The sequence below is a fragment of the Pieris brassicae genome, chromosome 6, assembly GCF_905147105.1.
Source record: "Pieris brassicae chromosome 6, ilPieBrab1.1, whole genome shotgun sequence".
In the NCBI taxonomy this organism is placed as follows: Eukaryota; Metazoa; Arthropoda; class Insecta; order Lepidoptera; family Pieridae; genus Pieris; species Pieris brassicae.
In genome coordinates, this window is record NC_059670.1 from 21,717,253 (window position 1) to 21,744,815 (window position 27,563).

Here is a 27,563-nt window from a genome sequence, read left to right on the forward strand (position 1 = left end):
CATATTTGGCAAACAACTAGAAACGCTATCGATAAATTCGCAAAAACGGGTGGAAAAGACAGTGTATTTCTATTTGCGAAGCCGAATTTTTATTGCAACATCGCATCTGTTTCGAGTAGAGTGGAGAGGAATACGAACCTTATGGCTGGGCGTATTTAGGGCCTTCTTCCTGGAGACGTCGGGAAGCGCGGGCGGAGGCGCGGGCGGTGCGGGGGGCGGGGCGGGCACTTGCGGCGAAGACGTCTCCTGAAAATTGTACAATTCAACGTTTCACTGCATCTGCAAATGGGCCAATCGGCTAACTCGCACCCGACACCTGTTTATGCAAATTACGTGTTAGACGACTCTGTTTGATACTACACCAATGCCTGGCTACTCGAGTGTATCGCACTAGACAATGTGCTCGTGCGGGAGTCGTTAGTGTCGAATTAGTGTGTAACGGATTCTGCCATTTGCGATTTATTACCTGTCCAGGAGGTCTGATGGGGATCCTCTCGTGTCCGGGCCCGAGGGAGGGTGGGGGAATAGGCCGCCGGTTGAGGTAGCTGTTCCCGTCAGTGTTGGTGCCTGAGAGTTACACAAGTCCCGTTACTTAAGAACCGAATCGATATAATTATATCAACATATGTATTGTATTTATAAATTTCAATTGGATAACGCTTTAATATCGCCGAAACTGAACATTACATTGAAGCATTGTTAAATATTAAAACAACAAACAATATATGTAGGTCGATAAAGCGCTCAAAACTGAAGCTACAATTAATTTAACTTGAAAACTCCTATAAAAACTTGATTGTTTGGAGCCCACTCGAAATGGTTTGTCGAAAATTTCGGACAAAAGTAACTAGTACTTTTGAAACTTTGACATTGTTAGTGAATTGAACTTTGTCCCTTTCAGCGCCCACTCACTATACCCCACTTATCTGTGAATGATGCAGCCATTCTATGTTACTATAGCAAAAAAAAATTGTTCTTCCAAAATATAGATTCAAAAATACACGGTGATTTTAACAAATGCCCTGGAGGCTCAAACGTCTCTCCCGAATTTTGCTTTTTATTGAATATTTCCCATGTAATGTTTTCAGTTACCTCTGAGTGTCGGCTTATCGGCAAATGGATTCTTATACTCGGGCGGCAAGGGCGGCGTAAAGAAGGCTCGTCCGGGCGGCGCATAGGAAGGCACCGCGCCCACTCCCGCCAACAACGCCGCTCCGTGGTGAGCCGGCGGCCTGTAAACAAATAAATTATTCAATCATTATTTAACCGTTTGTACGAATTTTATTTGTCAACCAACGACATCTTAGTGATAGTAAATAGGCGCAATACTAAATATAGATAACATCTTCAAACACACTCGTACACACAATGTGTCCGCAACAATCGAATTAATTCTTTTATTCAAGTACACAAAAGTTTCACCTCAAACCAAGCCAACAATGGCAGCCGCAGAATACCGATCGCTACACGAAATCTAACGCCGGCTTCATTCTAGCCATTTCTAGTTCGCGCATTTCCTAGAACCAAGTCAAACGTATCTGTTTATTCAAATCCTAGCTTAAATCTCGGACAGTTTCGCAAAAGCACGTTCGAGTGAATTTTCAATACGGGGGATTCCCCCTAAATATCACGAATAGCGTTAAAGTTATTTTAACTTTGGAATGCGGCCGGATGTGTGTTCGTGTGATATTAAATTGTGAAAATGCTTTGCAGCTTTCTATTAAAGCTGAGGTCCATTATTGCTCAAATCTGCCAACGTACGATATGTGTTTGGGTGTTTCGGCAGAAGTTGCTCTCGATGTTGTTGTTAGGAAAATTTAAAGTTTTGTATTAAACACATTATAGAATACAACATACATGTTATATGAATTACCTATAGCGTTTCATATTACAGTTCTTCAGAATAATATTTCTTAAATAAGCCTGCCTTTTCAAATAGAAGACAATCTTATAATGATATAGATAATTTACTTTATATAAGTGTGGAACTAGAGAAAATTCAAATTCAGGATACCTTTAAGGTAATGAATTATACCCGTCAGTATGAAAAGGTTCAACTTCAATGCCAAGGGCAATCATTTTAATATCTAATTCAAAGTTTTAATTAAGTACTCAGTTAGTAGATAATTTAGAAGTTTGTTTTATCTCAATTTACATTTACTTTTAATTTTGTCTTCATGTATAATGTAAACATATATTAACATAGAGCCGATTTCTTTGTGGTATTTCATCAGGTAGTCTTCCCAAGGATACAAGCAATGGGGTATTTGTTATCTCCCAGGGGAATCGATACGGAATAAGTTTAAAGAATTAAATATTATGACACTATCTGATCCAATATACTCTTGAAATGGTGACTACTCACAAATGGTGACTTTCACCTGTATAATGCTCGAAACAGAACTAATTTAAGCGTATTTGACTAATATTTAAATCCTTGGGATTGGTTTGATCCAGTTCAAACAATTTGTACGACTCAAAACTTGGCGATTAAAAAGAGTGGCGGAGAGTTTTTTTGCCAGTTCTTCTCTTCAGTTCTACGCCCTTGATTTGAGAACTGGTAGTAAATATAAAGTTAGAATTAATTTAACTTCTTGACGTTCATTAGTGTATTTTTATACCTACATGAATAAAGTTATGTTGAGTTTAATGAGTCTGAATGTAAATGCACGTCAGGATTTCAAAACGATCATATCATTATATCAGATCGGCTGATTTTCCTTTTAATGATATAGTATAAAATAAGAGACCAATGAACAGATAACAATAATATTAGAGTTGAACCAAATGTCTGCGACCAGATTAGCCTGACCTCTCACACGCTATCCCATACACGAATAGGGTTACCATTTCACAATAAAATAAAACATTCATCAACGTTCATAGTCTCTATTAGTAAGAAACATAATCTCTTTTCATGAAATGGTAATCAAAAGACCTTTGAAGCAAATTCAATGTTTTATAGAAGTTTAAGTATTCTGCAAGTATACCTATTCTCCTTTTCGAGTATGAGTGTATATCGAAAGTATATCTACCAATACCTCGAAAAGGCAGTCACCCTGGAGCTGGCCGGTTCAGTGATTCAGTCTGGCGAGGATTGGCAAAGCGCCCAAAGCCGCGGCTATTCGGTTTATTTTACAAACGCTAACCGCATTTTAATGAATCCCTCGCGAAAAAATTTAATCTGCTCAAAACAAGGTTTTGTCTGTCGCGTGAGTGTAGAGTGTGCTCGGACTGGACGCTTTCCGAATTAACGTCATATTTTCAAGCGGCAGCTTTTGCGATGATGCCAGAATATTAAACAGCGTTTTGAAGGTTGACTTGAATGTGGAAATTTTAAGTAACATAAGCCCGGCATAATAACTTCATTTCAACGGCACGTTGAGCCAGGGGCGGGCTCTTTGTGTTTCAAACATCGTATGGTTGTATTAATAGTGTACATTTTCGGCTAGATTAGAGTAGCTACATTAGGTACAGATTATTTTTTAAAACAAGCAATTTCGTAAATAATTACCCGAATAACACACAAAGATTACATTGTAGTTATTATAATTTACACGCGTAGAGTCGTGGTCGGTTCACACAAAGTCGTGCAACCATGAAATGTATAATTTCCATCTACATGATATTATCTTTGTTCGGATTCGGCATTATGTTATTATTCCTATATGAGATTGTATACCAGACGAAACTTTTTATGACCCGTGAAGGAAAACCTTAAAGATATGAAATTTCTCTCCTTGTACTTAATATATCGCATTAGAAGATGTCATCTAAAATTGTAGAATTTGAGTATAGACAAACTAATATAACATAGAAAACTTTCAATAGACGAAAGCTCTATTAGAACTGACCTGTCCCATTTTCTTTATAAATAAAGAAAATCAAAAGAACAATAAAAACGAAGGGCAAAATGATTAAACCCTAGAAATTGCATCCGAAAAGCGAAAGAAAGCAATTGTCAAGTAGTTAAGCGGTTAAAAGCGGGTCGGGGTTCGATGCCGGCCAACAATGGCGAGAAACAATGCCGGTTTAGATTAATAGTGGTCTCGAGAATTGCAGCGCTGCAAGTATCACCACTTTTGTAAAATATCCGATTACCGGCTGGTGCAAGTTATAATTTAACGGCTTCAATCAAAGAAGCGTTTGTCTGCCTTTCATTGTACTTTTAGACTTTAAGACATTTCCTTCCTACTATTATTTGCTGGTTATTGAAGTATTTTGTATGCTACCTATAGTGTTGTACCTTTATTTTTTATTTTGATTAAGTTTAGCGTCTGACGCGCTGGATTAAATCACTACAAAATATGTAAGACAGTTATTATTTACAAGATAATTGAATTACTTTCTATGCCGATTTATTATGTATATAAGATCCTAAACATCTTATTTCAATAACTCGAGTGAATACATTTTGACGAGGCAAGATTAATGCATCACTCAGCTAAAGCTCGGATTTATAAATTCGACTCTCCTAATCTCTACATCTCACATTATGTACAGACACAATTTACGCTTACATAACTTTATTGTACACTTCGATACAATATTTAAATTAAATTAAGTAAAAAATCTAAAGCATTGTAGAACAATTACACTTATACCCCCTTTTCCCACAACTACTTTAATTGCAAAAGTACTAATTTATATTTTTTTATCAAAGCCTAAACACACCCTGAGACTACGGACCTAAGCTTTTTTTACTAGAACAACACATAGCCATCAATCAACAAACAACCCTCGTTTGAGTGTTCAAAAAAGGAGTAAAAGGAAGGTGCAACTTTAAGCTCCGCGATTAAAAATTCAAAGTCGCCGAGACATGGGGTTGCTTTTGTGTGTCCTCCCCTCCTTTCTGTCGAAATCAAAGAACTGCAACATATTATTAGATACAGTTGTAGGGATCGCAGATGTGCTGCTTATTTATACATAATGCATACATATTAAATTAGATTCTAAACTTATATAAAACAAAATTACGTGTGTAAAGAATTTAAGACTATATGTATGCAATCAACGCTTTGGATTTGTTAGAATCGAATATGGAAAATTGGGTTTTGGTTAGTATCTGTATAATATTAACAAATATTTTGGGATAAACTTATAACCGCCTAAATATTATACCTTTTTTAGACACATATTTGTCCTTCCTTCGTAAACAATGCCTCTTAGAACATTTTGGGAACTTCTGATTAAAGATGCATCATCGGGTCCTTTGGGACAGATTTATAATCTAAAGCCAGTAGTGATTTTCTTTCATCGCTGTATTGTCACTTTACTTAATGACTAAACGCTTTCTCTCTGCATTATACAAATTACCGTTATTATTACACCCCAATATCAACAGGACACCAAAAATTACGTAGCATTAAAGACTACTTCCGAAACGCAATATTTTTATATAAAAGGAAAAATAAGCAAGTCTGCGCCGTCAGTGTGATTTATTTATGGCTCAGCACCAGGGACAAGAAAAAACGTTATAACGAAGTTTTAGCCCGCCTTCGGTGTTATTTGAAATTGCCATGTATTTCATAACTGTTGCGCAGAGCTCCCACTGAATTAAACGTTGCAAACTATTAGAGTTAACGTTAATTTCTATTAATTCATTCTATGACAATCTTTGAACAATTATTCCGATCAACGTCTGCGTGATGCATAGACATTTGTATAAACAATTTCCATACTATAAACGGGAAATCGTGGCAAAGGCTAACTGAAACAGTAATTACCCAGATAACTCAATAATTCCTATCCCATGTAAGGTCGTCATGAGAGCTTCGCCTTCCAAACAGGTATTACGATGCCATTTCTCGTAACGTGAGACTTTCTAACCATCTTCTCATAATAGCAACCCGATCTCTGTGTTCTGATGAAATAAACTTCTTTGCATAATTTTTGCTTAATTAATACCGCCTGTTTCACGAAGGCAAGGCACGGCTTTGGTGAATCGTGACGCATCGTCAGGCAATTGAGATTTGCATAATCGCACGGTGAATGTAATCAAGTGTCCTAATCGGTAATATTACGTAACGGATGGTAACGTTTGCCGAGCCTGGGGTTAAACGTAAACATCATTGCTTTTTATAGGTTTTTTGGGATACAATATCATCAGGAGCAGTGCACCTGCTGTTATAAACTATATGAATTAAAGCTGGCATTTTTTTTATTTTCCATTCACAAACCAATTTAAAATAGTTAAGTGTATTACAGAAGCGCAACAATGCAGGAATGAGATTATCCCAGCTCATTAATTTATGTAATAAGATCCGTCAGTTTTCGTCCGTAAGCGGGAAAACTGCAAAAACCGCATTAATATTTAATAAGTTATTAAACTTCTTCTACCGTACTGTAATGAATATATAATAATAAGTAACGCCCGAAGCAGATACTTAGTTAACCCTTAGTTAACCCTTATCGCTGACGCCGCGTTAGCAATCCTTTACGGATAATTTCGGTGGAATTATTCAATAAAAACAACTTTTTGTAACATCCACGGCTTATTTTCGTGGAGCTCTGCTATTTCGAGCAATATAAATTATGCACTCCCTATTTTGTTGAACCACGTGTAATGTGTAATATTTTTATTATAATTTTGTTGGTGAAATCGCAGGAATAATTTCTAATTAGGAAGTCAGTAGGATTCAGAAGGATAGGAGTCGATTGCAGAACTCTGTATCGGTCACGATTTACCATTGCTTAATTGTTTGTAAGCACGGCCCGTGAGATTTCAAATAAAAAACATCGAAGGTTAGAATTAATAGTTAACAATGGGTTTAAGGCGGGTAATAATAGGGTTAAATTGATTTAATTGGATGTAACGAACGATTGTGCCTGGAATTTTGAGTGCCATTCAGTTTTTACAATACGACTAGTGACTGTTGGATTTATTTAAAGAAAATAATGGTGTTAATCAAATACTCTTCCGTTCTCATAGCACTTTGCTCTGACAATTAAATTTGTACAACAACAACAGTTTGTTTAATTCAATTTTAAAGATTACAGCTGCTTTAACCTGTTCTGCCATAAACCACCGCTAGTTATAGGAAAAAGTAAAAATTTAATAACGGCTCATTAGTACGAAAGTCTATAAACATTAATGGTCGTAGCCATAAACACTCGCCCTCAATATCTCAACCATATTAAATTGGCTAATATATTGGATGTACAGGCTGTCTCACAATAAAGCAACTATAATTTTAAAGATAATGCCGTTTTTAGTACTATAGTAGTAGAATTTCCGTGCAATAACATTGAAAAAAACAAAATATGAAAAAGCGTTTCTGGTAGTGAGGTTGTACTTAATTTTTACTTACGACCAATTAAAGAGAATTTACCAATAACATATTAAATCGGCCTGTATATACTATATTATTGGCTTATACGCCAAATTAGGTTTGATACTTAGATCGAAAGCGACATAGTACATTGGAATGTCATGTTCGATATGCCCTACATACCCGGGATGCCTGCCAACTGATACGATACATACGCTCTTACATAACGCTTATATACTTATATGTTGAAATTAATCACTGTAAAAGCTGCGAAGGAAAGTAAGACTTTGTAATAAAAGCAATTCAAAAAAAATAGTATCATGAAATGTCTGATTTAGGAATCTCTGCATCATTTACAGAGGCAAACAGTCAAGTTGGTATGTTTTTATAGTTATTTGAAGTTGGTGGAAGAGCATGACAATAAAACAGTGGGAAGTATTGATAACTTGACTATTTAACAACCCATCTTATTTGCATCAACTACTTCGAGTTTACTAACATGCAGTTATACAAACATTTGTTTTTTTATTAAATGCGAAAATAAAGCAAGTTTTAGCTAGCTGTTGTTACAGTTTAAACGCTTTAATAATTAGACAACAGCGAGAAAGTTATTCATTTACTTTGAAAAACGACTGTAAGTTCTATCAACTGTGGCATCTTACTGGAACTGAGACAAAGTTGGGCATTGTGCTAGTGATGGGCTCACATCGGGAACTAAATAAAAAGTGAATAAAAGAATGAACGATTCAAAAGTTTTGCGGTTCTTTTGTTCGTCAAGATGCGAGTTTAAGAACTTTACTAATGTATTTCTTTTAGTATTTTCAAAGTATTAGCACATGTATAGCCCTAGAGGTTTTATTATGCATTTTAGCACTTTTCTTTTTACGGATAGGAATCCGTTGTTTTGTCCTGGTATTTTTATGTCATTTTTTGGTATAACATACAACTTATTTTGAACTTGAATTGAATAACAAGGCCCAAAGTTATTAAACAATATTTCTGGATAATCATTAAATCGAACGGATTATTAGATATAACAATAATAATCAAAACAAGAGAGAACAAATAGGTCTTAATAGGAAAAAAGCATTAATAACCATTTTTAATTTGATTAAGGCCAATATCAAAGCAATTATTATAATTGTCCGTTCCTGCGATAATCAAAATGATTCTCACAAAGCTTCAACCGTTGTCGAGATAAATCGCTATCAACTAATAGAATCGGACTGCCGTGAGATTTGACTGCGATTATATCGCTTATTTCTCGATTTTAATCGACAAATCGATGGAGCAACAATTTGCATTAATGTTATAGAAAATGATTTTATATAAAAAGCAGTCTGAGCTTACAAATACCACCAGATGTAAGATGTATATTACTGATCAATGCGACAAATTAAATACCTAGTAATTTATTTTTATTTTTTCAGGTTTTACGAGTTGATCGTTCGATGAATTTTGGAATGGAAGAATGTTTAAAAAGCAATTAGAAGGTCATTGATTCAATTCTTAAAGCTCAAATATCAAGGCTAATGTGCAAAATTTGCTAATTAATTGCAACCGATTTCATATATTAATCTAGATTTTGCTATATCGTCTACGTATTTTTGCTACACTAGTATATACATTTGGTATTATATCAATAAATAGATGACGACACGGGTGGGCGACGTGAACTGAATAGGAGTCATAAAGTTAGTTATAAAGAAATAAACACCAACTCACTGAATCATTGAAAACACTGATTTTACAGCATCCACGTTTAGTTTGCAATATATAGCACAGTTAAATAAAGAATGCCGACGTGGCACGAGACAGTCGAAGAAAACTGTATTCAAACTAAACGATTTTAGTTCTAGTTACTGAAACTGAAATAAAGGCCTACCAAAGTCAATGTTATCAAGTCACGTGGAGGTCCAACCTCTGCAGATGAATTACGGACACAATAATCTCTTACGCCATGTTCACAACAATTCGGATAAACCGGTACCGTCCGATCCACGAGTTTTTATTACAAACGAATTAAACAGCTCGGCAGGGAAACTTTTACGTAAACGATTATTTAACTTTAAGAGGCACTAACTAAAATTTACGATAAGGATTAATTCGCGGAATTGGCGAAGAGTGCCCGAGCCAATTATTAAAATTGCTCCACGCCAAAAATTATACTCAAAACGGACATTCGCATTAAAATATCGAACCATCTCAAAGTTTCCTATTGATTAACTTTACGGCTTCAACGGGTTTTCACTGAATTCATAATCAGTTAACTTCGGTTGATATGTCAAGGATGTTTTTATTATAAGTGAGCTAATTTTAAATGAAAGAAAACTTATAAAAGCCAGTAATGTAATGAAGTGCCTTTTTTCTAAAGGAATTTGATTAAACTCATTTTGAAGTACTGTCGCTCGGCCGCTCGGGATTTTATTAAACTATATACTTTTTAAGTTACCATCGTGTAATCAACGTGAGTTCTAATTATATATTTACTGTGATAACATTTATTCTTCGTATAATTTAATTAAAACATGTTATTTTTGCTTACATTCAATACCAGACATAAGAATTATGTACAATAAAATAGTGACGCTCATCCGTTACGAATAAACGTTGTTGTCTCGAGTCGACCAAAGGCAATAATAATATTCCACTCACCTGGGCTTGTGGTATGTGGGGTTGCTGTTTGTCTTGAGTATGTCGGCGTTGGGGACGGACGTGGGCAGGGCATGTTCTCGCTCCAGCTCGCTCTCATAGCTCTCTAGTGGGACGTGCTTGCCGGGCAAAGGGTCCGCTGTAACAATTTTGATCTAATTAAGGAAATTCTGGTAAGGATTTCGGTGAATTACTAAAGCTTACTAGCCTTTGCCTCCTGTAGGGAAATAACTGAATAATCATAATCTAAGCAAACGATGACTGATATGAAATTTCGTTTATCGCACCGTGAAGTAGGTCGATAAACAAAGAGTTCCACTAAATGCGTCCAACAAAACACGCGTCAGGTCGTGCAATGAACAATCGCCTTTATCGCTAACTGCCTGATAACCCGTGGGAACTGTAAATAACGGCTGGGTCAGTTTTGATTAAGTACGCTCTAGATACCATTTATTGTTATGATTACTTGATACGTTTGTTGATATGGAAAGTTCCGAGGGCTTTCCGCTCTTAAACGAGCTCTCGACTTCGCTTCGGCTGCGAGCTAACGATAGGACTCATACAACTTTAAAGCTTGTGTTACAAATCTGAAACCACGTAAAAGCACAAACAAAATGCATCCATATATTGGAAAAATCCAAATTAGACAGGTTAGGTAATGGCGCGCAGCTGTCGAGCCTCGCAAAGTTTTAAACGTTACCAGACCCACTATTTGTTAAGCCTTTAATCCGTTACTATTTGGTGGATTTACGAGCTTTACAACGTATCAGAATGCTTTTACTGTTATATGAATTTGATGCGTCTTGGCAGTTTAATGTTTGTATGTACCATCCAGCGTTTGGCCGTATTTAGTACTACTATACTAGTGAGTGAGTGAGTCAACCGGCAAGCCTTAAATTTGTGTGAGGGACAAAGGTTTGATCTACTCGCTTATAAATCAAAACGATCAATGACAGAGATATGAGGTAAGACACCTTAAGGCTTGTAGAATATATTCGTATATATAATATATAAATACATATGTTGGCCGAGTTAGTTAGGGTATCCAATCCAAGCTTAAATATCCAACGCAGACAGAATCAACGTTTTCTCTATAATCTATTTTACCCAAATCAAGCCACGTCTTCGATATTAAATCATGTTTGACAGTCTTTTTATCGTCCCAACTTCCTGATTAAATTACCGAAGTCATTTTATTTTCCATGTCAACGGCCGCAACGACAAATTAAGAGCAATCAACTAATCACACAGTCTTACCCTACTAACAACACCACTAATTACTTTGCAAGGGAAAAACTTTATATTAACGTTAAATTAACACGAAACCAGTACAATTGATTGCGGTACTATTGGTAATCGGTGAATCATAAGCTGACTCAGATATTATTTTTTTACATACAGGTCAATACTGTACGTATGCATACACGTTGTGACTTTTCTGAGAAACCTGTGGTTCTCTTTATTTTACTATCAAATTATTTATTTGGGAAAACCGTAAAAGTGGTGATTGTGGCTGTCCTAAAGAACATCTTTGTTTGCAAAGTAGCTGTGGCACTATTTAAACTTGAAGATCTCGAAACAGACACGAGCTTAGTCAAATTCTGAGAGTTAATATTAATAAAACTAATTACGTAACGCTCGTGGTTTGCATTAACTATCGAATATCAATTAATATAGTGCTGACTCATCGAATAAAGGGCTGCCACAAAGCAACTTTAAAATATCGTAATATTGAACATATTATTATGCAGTAGTTTCTAAAAAAATATTTTTATGAAGAACTTGGTACAAAATTAAATACTAACAATATAAGGAAAATATTTATGTTAACTTAATATAAACAACGAAACAGAATATGGAAATACTACCAACTGATAATTCCATAGCGTTGATTAGAAATTAATAACGCAAAGGCATCCCTGGGTGACCACAGGGCGGTCTGCCCGCAGCTCCTAACGGAACAGTTCAATTAAAGCGCAGACAGAAAGCACTGTTTTTGCTTCTTCCTTACTCACTAATTGACCTGACGTAAGAATAATTGAATAATCTCATCAGCAAATCCAACATCCCTTTGTTATATATAAACTTAAATAAAACTATATCATCATTAATTAAATTTATCAACCCGTTTACTAGTAAGCCTTATTAAGAAAAGGCACTAAAACGTGGATGCTTCCCGTAAACAAGGCGCTATCAACAAATGCAAATTCGGCTGAAACCCACTGAAATATTCGGCGACTATTTGCCTGCTGAAATCGACACATAAATTATTTGTGAACTTTCCACATTTTCACCAAATCTACTGTGGCGACGTGTTGGTTGTTTTCCCAGTTACTTACTGCTTTTTAAAAGGTCTAATGCAATCTTGACGGAAATATTTGAAGCTGGGGCGGAAGTACTAAAATTAATGACGCATTTTATAAATAAGGGTATTTTTTTAGTTAATAGTTACACTTATTCATAAATCCTGTGTACAATTATAAATGAATTCAGAGAATTTTGTACATCACGCGTAAGCGCTAATATTTACTGGTAAAAGAAATATATAATTTCAAAAGTTTACTAACAATGTATTGTCCTTTTACATAAGGCGCAATTGTCGGCATCTAAGTTACAGAACAAACAGAAATACAATAACAATTTGACCCTTATTCAAATGAGCCGAAATCATAACGAATACGAATAATTTAGGATTTAATATTTCACCGACTTTGTTACAACTTAAGCTTGTTAACGACGAACCTTTTAAGCGCAACGTAAAAATGAAAGCGAAAATCAAATATCTCAGGCAGGAATAAAAGCCTTTCTGAGAGCTGATGGCCAACTTTCACACTTTGGATAGAATTTTTAACACCACCTCGAGTACCTTATATTAGAGAAGAATAAAGTTTGCCCATTGGACGTAAATCTGATGAAGCGATGTATGAACTTTTATTTGAAACAAATATTAAACTTTATAGGCTATTTATTATTCGTTTCGGCCATCTTTAAATAAATCTCTACATCAAAATTAGTATAACAGTTCCTTCCGACAAAATTCCAACATTAATTTTCCTTACAAATCGACAGTCGGCTTATTGTATTTTTCTTCGATGATTTTATTCAATTTGCCCTTTAGCTTAAGGTAAATATCTTTTCTTCGTCAAGTCCCTATTCCGTATCTTTCTGAACCACTTAACAAGCTTTCGCTATTAGAAGAGTCCCTTCATTTGAACTCATATTTTATCCTTTTATTTATACTGTGTGATTTCGTGTTGATATTCTTGGTATTAAATAGTGTTTTTCTTGTTATCTCTACGAGTTTTCCTTATGAACATTCGCGATTTATTGTTAGGGATTTCGGAAATATTGCGGGTGGTTATTTAGTTTGTTGCAAAATGGAGTTAATTACGTACTGTTAAAGTACTTTTGACAACACTCGAATATTTCAACACCTTTATCCGTGAGTTGTACATAAGAAGTTTTAAGACAGTCTTAACATACGGTTATCATATAATATAATAATGTATGAAGTAAATGTGGTTTCTGCTACTCAAAGTTTGCGTTCTCGGCTAAAGAAAATCCGAAGTTTGGATACGGTTTACCGCAACCATCTGCTTTCATTAGGGTTGCTCTTCGGTGAAAGAAATGGAGCAGGATTTTTATTCAATTTGCACTTACAGAATACTAGAAAATGTCGGTGACTAAGATTTACCGGTACATAATTCAATTTCGCTCTTTAAGGATTTTAGATGAAACTATTGTACTTTTCAAAGCCTTTCTTCAAAAATCTGTTCTGATGGATATATTTGAATAGTTTATATTAAAAAGCTACGAAACCCAGTTTTAAATAAATCAGTGGGATAACAACCTTTTTAGGTCTGGGCCTCAGATTTCCGTATCTGTTTCTTGACCATTTGACAATCTAATAGGCAAGTAGGTGATCGTAGCTTCCTCTGCCTGACACACGCCGTCGACACTTATTTAAGCAAATTTATCAAAGGTAACTCAAATGAATTTGAAAAGTTGAGAAATGATAAAGTATCTCTGCTTGAACTCTGTCGGCTCGATCATTCGTAAAATCCTTATTTATTGTCCGATACAGTAAAAAAGAGTTTTATCAACATTATAACGAGTTCGCGAGGATTCCGCCCTCGATTCATCAGAACCATTTATTAAAACTTTTAAATAGCGCAGTTCGTAACTTTAGCGAGATTGTGTTTTTAAATAACTTGGATCAACTAATCTTGACTTCAAACACGTTTAATATTTAAAAGGTTACGTTATGAGCACTTGTTGTTTGTAAAAGAAAAGAGTATACGTTAAATTCATATTAGTTATTCACTAATCAATAGTTGATATAAAATCTCATCTAATCTAATACAAAATTACCAACTTTTTTTAGTTTTCCGTTTATAGCACATCATTTAAAATATAACTTTCACAAATAACGAAATGACATAAAGCCAGGTGTATCGACTAGGGCAAGAGGGAAGAGCAGCATCCGTTGCTAAAAATACTCGGCACTTCATAAGTTATATCCCTAAGTGCTACTTCAGGGATTAGATCGCTTGAGATATTTTAATATCAGCTCCGGAATCTTATTCCAATATATATTTGCCATGAGGAATGAGATGTAAATTAATAACCCAATACATTTTAAAAGAAAAACACACTTTCTATACATATTCCTACAATCAGTTTCACTTGCATATTATGTACTTTCTACTAGAGGAAGGTAGCGTTTTTTTTCTCCAACGTAAAGGGAAGATCCTCCACCAGCCTAACCACTGACTGGCCGCCGGCCCGAAGGCCACTTTGCCTTTTCCTTTTCTCCCGCGGCGCGGTTGCCTCGTGGTGAACGGTTATGTGGAACTCGCTGCTGTGCATCCCCACTAAAACCCCTCGGCGCCACCACCAATCGTCCGAGGCGGGACACAGTAACAGCGTAGCCTTGTCTGCATCCCACCACGCGATCAGCCGTTGAAATCACGGTCCTCTATGACCACGAAAGATGTGGATTGGATAGGGCCATTTACATCGTTAAATTCGCCCTGATTTGTAGAGCTAGAATAGGTCGGGTACAATGCTGGCAGGGATGCTAATACAGCCCTGAATGGCCACTTTGCCTGAGCCTATTTAACGGCTAAACTCAATTCCGTTCGGTCACAACTTTGTCAATTTAATGAGACGTCACGAAAGATGTCACAGTTATGAAAGTGGTAACCGTAGAGGATTTAAGAGAGCAATAAAATAGTTAAAAGTAGCGGAAACGGGACAAAGATGCATTAACGCTATCCGAGATTAAAAGACGCACATTATTCATTCAGGTTATAAAACGATGGTATATGGTTTATATTCTATAAATCTTCTATAAATATATAATATATATATAAATTCTTATAAACCTTGTTTAAGCAATAGCTAGATCAATTGAATATTTTATTGATTGCTTAGTTTTAAGGCTGCCCTAGGTTTATTAAAAGAAATCTATTCAAAGACCACCCAGAAATAACGTTTGATCATTTTTTATTTACTATTTTACGTTTATTAAGCAGCGTGATCGCTGAACTGCAAAGGCCCGATAACATTAATTTTACAATTAAAAAGATCATAGTTATAAGTAAAAGAATTTTACCCGCTTGCTCCGACTAAATTCAACATATTTAATAGTCAAATAAACTTAGGATAGAACCATTTCTCGGCACAGAGCTGGGAGCGGTTAAATTTAACTGGGAGATAAACTGCCGGTTTAACATGTGTTGGTTACTTTAAACACCCATAACGTATTGTTTAGTTTCGAATTAAAAATTGATTGCCCTCCGACATTACGGCTAGATATTTATTGTTATTGCTAGGGTTATCACAATATTTTTTAGGCCACGGTAAAAAACTTATATGTTAGTATTGTTTGGTACTGTAGCTATACTGTAGCAAATATAAGGTAGTAGAAAATATCTCAATAAAAATACCAGAATATCAATTAAGTGACTACGAAGCGAAATACTACTTATAGCTGTACATTTCGGAGAGTTGTTAATAACATTCCACAGAAATTAATATACACGCTAAATTCTAAATAAACAGCGTACTTTAATCAAGATTAAACGCGTCGGCAGCCCTAGCTCGCTTAAATTGCTGCTTGCATTCGGTTTCCAAGAAAATTGTGCATACTAAGAATATTTATTGCTATCGAATGCCGTAATCATCGATAAAATATTACGCGTAGGTTTTGATTCCCCGAGCCTTGTTTACAATTATTAGTTCCTCGTAGTCATTTACGTTGGGTCATAGTAAGTGGATTCTTTGTTTTCTTAATAATAAACGAGCAACATATCACATGGAACAATGCTAAACTACAAATATTTCAAGAATTGGAAACCTATCCCGGATATTTAAAACTGTATGAAACAAAAATTCCAATGTGACCAACATAATTTATCAATTATATATCACAAAACACAGATATTTATAAGTAGGGTTTGAAGTCAAACAGTGAGACTGGCATATAATTATGATGCTTCTAAACCTAATAATAATACAGAAAATAAACACTATTCAGTTTTAAACAAGAGTTATACTTAGCCCTCACGAAGAGTAGCTGTTTTGACGTCAGCTGTCTTCCGCAGAAACAAACTTGTAACCGTTTTACCGGGAACCCTTATGTGTACAATTGCTTTGTAAAACGACTTGTTTATTTACATGTAACAGTCTGGAAACATACAACTCCATAATATAAGGAATGAATTTGATTCACGCTACTTCTAGGGCAAACGGAATCATTTAAATATTAATTACATAAAGATATACGCCGCCTGCTATCAAATGCCTATGTGAGAAACAATAAGCAAAAGACGACAGTGTCCATGGCAACGATCGTCCTTCCGACCCGAGTCTTTGATGTACGGCGGGGACGTTTATATTCCCTAAATAATATATCGGTTTCCCGAATATAACGCTTATAAGGAAAACATTTTCGCATTGCTCAATAGAATGCTTAAATAGCATTGTTGCCTGGTAGCCCGTAAAAATATATTCGCTATAAATTGAGTTAACTTTAATGTTGTTTTATTTGTTCACATAATTCGCATTCGTTTTATGCTTTTACAATATGAAAACTGTGAAAATTTAAGTATTTCACTCTGCACTAGATGTCGCTGACATGGCTAAAGAATAATTAAATAAGTTCTGGGAAGACGTTATCGGCTTAAGTTGAAGCTATTAGAATAATTAATATCCTCTGTGGGGATCTTGGCCATTTTGAATAATATTTAAAGTAAGTAACCGGTCCATTGAGTCATGCTACTTAGGAAAAAAAAATATTAAAAAGTTCTTATTTTTATTACTTTTTCCACAACAATGTGTATGCTAAGACACTTTGATGAGGATGACATAGTGAACGCTCAATTATTTAATTTAGGCCTCGTGCTTATCTATATTCACGGCTGGGAAACAGTAGTTTTACGTATTGGGTTTAAAGATGTTATATTTGGCTCGGTGCAGTATACGCTAATGTTAAAACCGGATATAGTTTAATTTGCTATTGCATGTTTCTGCCCCAGAAATCTTAAACATATTGATCCCAAAAGAGCACTAATGAAGTAGGCCGCAATCAAAGGCTTAGGCTTCAAAATGTAATATTACCTGTTCGGTATTCAGCCTAACAGTTATTAACAAATTCTTGTCGGTCGTTGTCGACCATTTCGGCTAATATTCAGGAAATAATTAAAATTAAGGTATTTTAGTCGACTGATCGGAATTTTTCTGAAATATGTATAACGATAGTTTGTTTACGTAGAACTGACGAGTAATTCGGGACTTTTATAGTAAGTAAATTGTAAATGTTACTTTTTTATCTTGCTTTTAAACGTACAAGCCAGAACAGCTCAGATTGTTGGAAAATCTGACTTAAATAAATATAAACTCGAAATAGTAATAATACTTTCTGTAATAGCTTTTAACTATATATAATTATATTTAGACCTCTGTAGCTATTTATATAACAAATTATAAATACCAATCCTTTAACTTTTAAGCTTCAATTAATAAATAGTCAAAAGACAAAATACCTAAAATTTGCTCCCTTTCGCATCAAACCTAATAACTGAACGTCCATTAACTCCTGAGTAGCAATTTGTCTAATTTAAGGATTATAAATTATATGATTTCAATCAAATGTAGAGGGAGTTTGTAGCGGTTGCGTTATAACAAAAAAATGTATTCTGTTAGCAAAGCAATTTAAAATATAGACTAACTCAATATTTCTACGCATAATAATGTTAAAAGCATTTCTATTTATTATTATATCAGAAATGAAGTCATTTGTGCAATGTTCCTTCGACACTGTGGACATTTTGGGAACCTGACGAAAATATAAGTCATGGGGACAAAGTCGCGAAAATTGAAAAACGTTTCGAGCAAATTACGAGAGCAGCGGGTAAATTAAAGAATAATGAAAAAAGTGTTTACAGTATGGAATAAAAAGCGTCTTAAAACGGAATCGAAGTCGTGTTTTCGAGTCACGTCTATGTAATTTCGTTTGCCACGGCTCGGCCCGGACCACTTTCTATACACTACAATAACACCACTTAAATATCGACCCATAGAAATACGATGTTTTATAAAAAATATTATATCTGTGCGTTTGAAAATCCAGTCTGCTTAAAATATAATAATACAACGCATGGCATGCACTTTGTTCTGTGAATAAGCTGTGTATAGGTGTCAAGAAATAAATAATTAGGCAAACAAATAACAAAATTAGGTATTGGTCCTGTTTCATAATATCGACAGAATGAATCCGAATTACAGCATTAATGTTAAAAAGCAGCACAGATGTTTCAAACATGAATGTTGTGACATTGTATGTATTTTCTGTGTAAGTTGTTTTTAATTTGAAATGAGTTTTCTAAAAGCAATTGAGACTGCCTGTAAAGAATGCAACGCCAGTTTATTAAAGGACGCTCTTTCAAAGGAAATGCATCTTGTTTAGAATATTTTACTCTGTAGAGCTTTGTTTTAAATATTGAGAGTATCATTATTTTTATTCTAAATTTAAAAGGCTATTTAAAATGCATACATTTAGTAGGTCATTCTATTTTAAAATATTGAAATATTATTTTTAGTTACCCATGTATGACCCCGATTATCTTGGCTGCTCCTTCAGTTCTCTGAGAAGCAGAGATCCCCGTTGGAAGCAACGAGAAATATGCCAAAACTTAGTATGAATTTAATATTAACATTTAAAATTAATCAGGACGAGACTACGTTAGGAAATCTGACAACCTTATGACATTTCGACAGCCCATCCATTTACAAACAAACCTCAATTCACGTTTCATAATTAACTACAACGAATCTGGAAATCTCTTTTATTTTTTAATTATTTTAATATGCAATTTAACCGACCATACATTGCGGTCGTGGCTCATAAGCATTATTTCGTTAATTTTGTTGAATCAGTCAGTACATTTAATTCATATTTTAAAATGTTCACATTTTCAAGTTAATTTGCAACATACTATAAGTGCAAATGGCCAATTCTAGAATTAATTTATGTAGATTGAATCTCTGTGTTACATATGTTATATGTCTATATAAATAGTACATTTCTGTAATATAGAGTAATGACTTTTTGCATAAGATTACATACTTGATCCTAAGCTGGTCAAGTTGTTCCTCTTTGACAGTTATGGCAAAGAGTGGCACCAATATGAGTTTATAGTGTTGGCGGTTTCATATTCTACGGGTACAAAAGCCAAACAGGGATTATAATTTGAATAATATTATTTATTAGGCATACCAACAAAGGTCGTGAACCCACAACTTGGACTAAATAACGGGCCGAATCGAGTTCAATCTCCGGACATAATTAATTTCGTAGCATTAGATAAATACACGGTGTAATTTGCATATCTTTTTAAAATCTTATGACAGCGATAATTCGTTTATTTAGAACCACGCTTTAGGGCTGGTGTACATGAGATTTGATCATGTATGGGCATTGTAATGAAAATTTCGTTTTAAAAGCATGTCCTTGTAAGGTGTAAAAATACAGTGAAAGTGAAACTCATCTAAAATTTATAATACAAATTCTGAGCAGCTTAGCTTTAACATTTGAGTGACGGTGAATCAAACGTATTACTAACGCCTATCACGTTACTGGAATATTCTTATATAAGAATTTCTCTTCACTCGAAGCTTAAAACGCATCAAGGATTATATTTTTTTAATTTTCTACACTTTTTCCTACTCGTATCGGTAATGTTAATAAGTTTCACCAAGGTCAAATGTTGTACATCTTGACGTTTAATCTTAATCAAAGAAATTAGCTCCTCTACATAATAACCCTTATACCACACTTCGTGAATAGACAGCCTTATGGGTTTATTTCTGGCCAAGTCGCGTTCATAACAACCATTAATTCCGCGTATAAAATTTTATTTGATCATAATTATTTGATTTTATCTACACCTACACAAAGCCGAAATATGATATCGTATTATTTATTGTTTCCAATCTTTAAATTACTATTCAACTATCCGTGGTGGTTATAATTTAACAACGTAAGTTACTTTTAAATAACCAAATTAATTTGTTTCGAGAAAACTAATCAGAGAGAAATTTTAATTAACTTGAAAGTTTAAGCGTATCATTTCGCTTAGGTGAATAATTAATTATTACGTTTAAATGAGAATCAATATTTATATTACAAACATTTACAATATGTAAACAGAGATACCGCGACTTGTCAACCGCTGGATTTGGTTTCAGAATGTTTTCACTAGTCGGTATATTTACTATTGATACATTGTGGAGCCAATTTGTATATTTCATTTAAATACACCACAATAGCTACATTATTATAACGTAAACACAAAATAAAAACACAGCTCGGATAGGTGACAGACTGACAGATATAATAAATTAAAGACGAATATCATAGATCTCGCTTCCACCATTCGGGTGGATTATTAATCTTGTTTAACGGTCGAACGTCTGTCTTAAATAATTGTAGATATTCAGAGCCGTCAGGTTAGAAAACTACTAAAATGCAGTGCTAATTGACATGACTCACGTATTTCTCCTAAATTCAGTTTGTAACGATGCGGGCCTCTTTTATTGACTTTTAGATTATTTTAAACGATGTTATTTATCGCTTTTAAATATTACGTGTCGAATGACGCGACGCAGCGAACTTATCTACTGCGTTATAACTGGACTTGAGTGCTTTTAGATTTTCCCTCAATAAATTACGAGAATCGATCATTTTGATCGATAGCTCCCAGTAAAACGTTGTTATAATGTTCAAGTGAGGTTGGTAACGTCGTTATAACGGCATAATTAATTAAAAACCAAGAGTAATAACAATTAATTTGAAAAGGTTTTTATCATACAAGCAGAATAAATACATGATATACGAGATTGTTTTAATTACAAACACTGTCTTCCGCTCTTCGAAATTCCAAAAGCTGTTATAATAACTTATTTATTTTAATTTTATCTCGGCACATAAACATTTTCTCCACGACTTCAATTTACACGCACAGAGCACGCATTGTGCTCGCAAGATTTATGAACATGCGTCCGCTGCAATGAATGCAAATATCTGTTTCCCTACATATTAAATATAAATTCTATGTTTATTCGAGACACTCGAACTCTGATACTGCAATAAATCGCAACGAGAGCTCGTCCCGTTGGTACTCACCTAAAACTACTAGTATGAAACACAAACTAATGTACAAGATCATCAGGAATCTTTGGTAACTAAACTACACTTATCACACACGACAATCATCGGTTGTCGATAATTTATATCACAGTACACATCACTAGCTACACGGTGTCGGCCGCACTGCGATCCCATCAGGCCATCACTAGGCGAACACAATATTTTTTGTCCTCGAATGCATACAGACAACTTTTTTCTTCACAACTAAAACTTTTAGTCATCGTCGTGAGCCGTTTTCTCTCGACAAAACTTTATCCATCACTCTTTGATTCACCACTCAGTCAATTTAACAAACTTAGAAACGGATTACAGTCACTCGAAATTATTGAAGTAATGTAATGACGATGATTTTGAAGCGACGACTGGCACAGCTCCCTCCCGCTCGACGTTTGGGGCACAACTGGCGTGAAGTTGGTCGCGATTGGTGAAGAAGCAAGAATGCGCGGCGCACAGTCGCTTCATCGGCCACGGTCGGCCGAATAACCGTCGAAATCGGGGAGTCGGAGCGTCGCGGCCGTTCACTTGGCACAGGCGGCCTTCCGAAAGCGGTCGGGTTGCATAACCAGTAAGACAGTCTTGCATTGTCGGTGGCGTCGCCCTCTGTCCCGGCCGCTTTCATTTCACGTTAGGTAGGTAGGTACGCATTGTCGAAATGCATTCTCCATACGGATTCCGATCGGCCGTCCCTTTCTAGCGTGCGTTCAAAGAGAACAGGTAAAGATGCCCACGGCGAGGGCCTAGCGACAAAACGAAACACATTTTGATCGAATAATTTGAGATGTAAAATTGACGTTATCAAAGTTCCCGTTAGGAGTGGCGAGCCACAAACCGCGGTCAATAGAACAATGCCTGATGGACGAAAAAAATGAATTTGCACGTACGAGCGCAATAAATTTCCATAATGACCACGTTTCGCTGCTTTTATTCGCATTTCGATTTGTATTGTTTGCGTTGTAATCGTTTAAATGAGTGTTGGCAAAATGGCGATTTTATTTAACACGCCAATTGGCAATTGGTTTAAATCCAGACTAAATTAATAGCGTAGAGATGGGAAACAAAAATAGCGCCGATTATTCAAATTATCGGTCAATTTGAAAGGATAATTTACTGTTTAATAACTGCCTGCATAATAATTTATTACATGCATTTTCGAATACATCATTAAATGTTATTTCGCTGTACTGCACGGCGGCATAAGCACTGTAAGTGCTGGGCTTAGCCTTTAAAATATACTTACATAATTAAGAAAGTTTCAAGAAATAAACATTTTGTACTCTATATAAATTACTTTAATACAATTACACACCAAAATCGAGCAAAAAAGGGTCGAAACTCGAAACGTGGGCCCGCCCCTAAACTGCAGATAACAAAAGAAATATTTTGTAGGCAAATGCGAGGGTATCTTCATCTATAAATTGTGCCGAATCCAGGACCGATATATTTGAAACACTTTGGGACACACTGAATATTAAACTTGTTGACGGGACAACCATTTCGCCCCACGTCTTAGTTCAGGAGTTATACCTTCTCACTAAAACAAATATATTGTTGACAGTTAATTATTATTAATAAAAATCGGATTACGACAAATGATTCATCAAAAAAAAAACTTCTTAATTACAAAAGTTAATTTTAACTTCATCTCGAGGTTCTTAATTAAAGACTCAAAAAACCAAAAATATTGAATCGATTTATTGGACATAAAGTATTCTTAACAAAACAAAATTAAAAAATCGTTAGGATTGTCAGTCAAATAAACAAATAAGGTATGCCACACGTTTCGTCCCCAAATGAATGATTTCTAGGACTACAGCTTATTATTTGAACATTTGTTAGAAATGGTCGAGAGCTCTTTTCACTTGGCTAGAACCATCAATATTATTTTGGCATATTTAATCTTGTAATACGTTTAAGAGGTAAACTTTACAAGAAACAACAAACAACACTCTTGGTCTAAGTTCAAAAACAATTCCTTTGCCAGCTTTTTCCGACATAAAACTTTATATAAAAAATGTTAGGACGCTTACCCATTCATATAATAAAGAGTTTTCTTTTTAAAATAACTATTTGAAACCCTTTTTAAGACAATTTGCTGCGAGATAAAACCACAAAGCATCTCATTCCGAAAAACTTTCCTTTCAAACATAAATACAACGCATTCTTCAATGCTTTTTATATTCTTGTGACGAAATATGCTGAATATTCGTCTGCTCATGTACATTTTCTTTAGCAATTCTGCCAAGCAAAGCGCAATATATTTACCTATTTATTGCATTTCTTTCTGCAATATTGTTGAGTACAACGTTACATATATAGCAATTTTATTTTTTATTCACGTAAATTATTTGTTTGACGTTTCAATGCTACGAGATGGTGGGCGAGATGTTGACAAAGTTTTCGTGTTATAAAAATTGAGATCACTCGCTCGAAACCATTTAGTTTTTGTAAATATAAAATGAATAATGCCAAAAACATTGAATATGAATAATATCCAAAAACGATTTGCTTTTAATTCGTTGTGCATATTTTAACGCTTTCCAAATGGCTATTTTTTTGTAAAGTAATATTCGGAAATAAAGAATGGTTTTCGAACGTAAAGCGCTAAATTGCTTCAATTAGTTAATTGGCTGTTATAATGTCAACAATTTAACTGGAATATGAATATTAATTTATTTTTATAAATTTATTATACAAATATGGTGCGCTTTTTGACAATGATTTCGTAAAGTATTTATACCACACAAACCACAGTTTCTAAACTCGCAAACGAGTTTCTTAGTCCTCGGGGGGCAAAAAAGCAAAACGTACAATAGCAGGTAGGCATTCCCCTGCTAATAGAATATCCATCGAAACGGGAATAAAATAGCTTGCTCAACGTGAAATCTGCCTAATTTAGCAGTGGTAGGAATAAATAAATATAATAGGAGTTATTGGACTATCTGTACTAAGTTGTTATTATTTTTTACAAACTTTTCACGTGTGTTTGCGTACGAACTAATTAGGGTGCATTCATACTTTACCTAATATAGGTCGAGAGACGATGGGTTTCAGACACATACAACATAGTTCATACATTTTATAAGTTTAATTAAATATGTATGTTACTAATTAGTCTTTCGTGTGGTTCATTGAAACAGCTGTGTGCCTTTTAGTTTCTAAAATTTGGTTGGATTCATGAATATTTTTAGTTGTAATTTGAATTAAAGCAGACACAGAAGTGTGTGTTTGTGAAAATTTACGTATGGTTAACTATGTTATAAAAATAGGAATCTAATAAAGCAGCTTTTCTGTTCCGTCTTAACCCCATCAGTCTTTTCCCTCTCCAACCTTGTGAGCGCGGTTCAAATTAAAAAAATTGCGAACGAGTTAAGCCTGTTATCAAGATTAATGATTCGCTCATTTGATACAGAGTGTTACACCAACCGCAAAGTGTATACACAGCAACAGTTGAGAAATGCGATGGAAAAAAAGTTACACCTTTACTGTTCTTTTTCTAGTGATTCTCGAAATAAAATCGGCCATTCATCATCATCCTTCAAAATCTTTCCCTTTTATAACTAATCAAGAATCGTTCCACTGATATGAAATGTTAAATAATCTTTACTTTAATAAAATAGGAGAACTAAAGATGAAATTAAGAAGTCAACATTAAAAGAATACACTTTCAATAACACAATTATAATTTTGAATAACTGTAGTAACTGGTACATTATACTATGTATTGTGTGCCGATACACCTGGAGTTGTTTATTAAAACAAGAGCACTGAACAAGATCCTTGCGTTATACTTGCATTCTCAGGTAAAAACTGATTTTGTTCAGTATTTAATCACTATGTTATGTACCTATTGAAAATATTTCTATTTAATATTAGTATTTCAAAATTTAAACCAGACACAATTTATCAACGAAATTGCAAAGAATAGATCATAAACCAACACAGACTACAGAGTACAACAAAATATAGAATCTATTATTCAAACATACTTTAAGTAATCGTCCATATTGTTTCATATTCCAAACGTTATTATAATTGAGAAAAGTGTCTTCAGCATTATCTTGTTAACAAAGGAAAATACAGCATGTCGTATTCGTTTCTTCCCACTTTACATTTAGCAGATGTCTGAATCGCAGTATATTTTATAAATTGCGAATAATTGCAAAGTCAGCATTGAGTGCGCGCACGCCATGAGCCACCCCATCTGCCGACCATCGCTGGCCACATGTCGTTGACCACTGCTGTATTATGTACTAAACAGTTGTTATATATTTTAAAATGCCTTGACATATAGGTCATGAAAGATTTTTGTAATGAGCTTATTCAATTAATAGAACGGAATATTGATGTAAAATTGTAGTAGCTGATTCAGTGCCACCTAGGAGTATAAAAGTGGCAAAGAGGACGCAACAAGTGAGCGACTTCATTGGATTGTTCTCTAGCGTATTTAACTGAAATCCAATCCAAGGGCTGGTTTATTTAGAGAGACGAAAATAAATAATATTAGCCCAATCTCTCTATCTCCCAACGAACATAACCATAAATATCGTTCTCGAAACACTTATCAGTTATCACACTATCAAGTTTCGGTCATCCAATAAAAAACTCTCAAACAAATATAGAGTTACAAGCGACGAACCGTTTATTACTCACTAAACCTTGTCAAAATTACTTGGAATCGGGCGAAATTAGCCCGAATAAGTACCCATAAAGCCTAATAACGCTATTCGTAGACATTGACATCAATAAAGTAAGAACGAGTGGGTTTGCTAAGGCTTTTTCCATACCGACCACGTTTTTATTGCAATTGTCGAACCAATTTTGACGTCGTATTAATTCCGCAATTACTGTTATTAATGTATTAACATCGAGACATTATTGCTCTTATAACGATGGATATAAGAATAGAACACGATGTGTGTGCCCTACGGCCTACTGGGCGAGCGTGGAACGTGTTAAAATCAATATATATTGCGCTAGGTGTATAATATTCCTTAGTGAACTCGTAAAAAACTGATTCAAAAAACAATACGCGAACTTTTTCCCTCGCTGAGGTCGTTTTTTATTAACCTTCGAAGGTTTATGACTTCATTGAAAAAGGAATTGATTAAAATATTTTATAATCAGATCGTGACGGCCTCTCACAATACATTTATTATTTGTTTGCACATTTCAGATTGCCTAGATTATACCTTCAACTAAAACGTCGCCTCTATTTTACCCACAATAATTAATTTAAGGATGTAAGAACGGTCATGGCACAACACCTGGCCGTGGCATACGTAACTTCTTTGCTTGATGTTCTGTATAAGTTTTCTAGCCATTCCACCTAGAACTTTCTCGTTAGAGACTTTCCGTATCCAACTAATACGAAGCATGCGACGAAAGCAACACATCTCCAATGCTTCTAAGCACCGGCTTGTATTGTCCACTGCCCAAAGATTTATCTGGCCGCATGAAACAGGAGAATTCGGACTCGGAGTTTAATGTTCAAATGCCGACAGCATAAAACTTTCATAATTTTGTTGAAATATCCTCGGGCATTTTCAATTTGAGACCCAATTTTCTGATCCACTCGTTAGTAACCCAAGTATCCAAATACTTGTTTTTCTATACTTGCTCCAGCGTCTTTCCGGCTAATATATCTGATATTAGGGCTTAAAGTGTCGTTTCGAGAAATGACCAACACCTTCGTCGTTACTGCTTTAATAGTCAGACCGTTACATTCTAGTCCTTTCATGAACTCTATAACAAACGTCTGGATTTTGTCTATTGATGAGACTATTAAAAGTGTGTTGTCTGTATGGCGAATGTTCTTAATAAACTTTCCGTTTTCCGATCAACTTTTCCTCCAACCTCTGACTTGAGAATATAGTTTCTTCGGAATATTAATAGATTAGCAACAACATACAGCCTTGACAAACGCCAAA

The 27,563-nt window shown here is 34.9% G+C and overlaps 1 protein-coding gene across 2 annotated transcripts in view; it reads right to left on the minus strand.

The window, feature by feature from the left end:
* Positions 1-27,563, minus strand: part of LOC123711498 — a 160,944-nt gene that overhangs the window by 4,062 nt on the left and 129,319 nt on the right. Inside the window, exons 1-5 of one of the 2 annotated variants that reach the window (XM_045664120.1) lie at positions 21,613-22,044; positions 9,927-10,062; positions 1,093-1,232; positions 467-567; positions 139-246 (exon numbers count right to left, since the gene is read on the minus strand). In XM_045664120.1, coding sequence (XP_045520076.1) covers positions 139-246; positions 467-567; positions 1,093-1,232; positions 9,927-10,062; positions 21,613-21,655 — 528 coding nt within the window. In that variant the 5' untranslated portion in view covers positions 21,656-22,044. Of the gene's footprint in view, positions 1-138; positions 247-466; positions 568-1,092; positions 1,233-9,926; positions 10,063-21,612; positions 22,045-27,563 lie in introns of those variants that run through there. The other variant, XM_045664119.1, reaches the window with a different exon arrangement.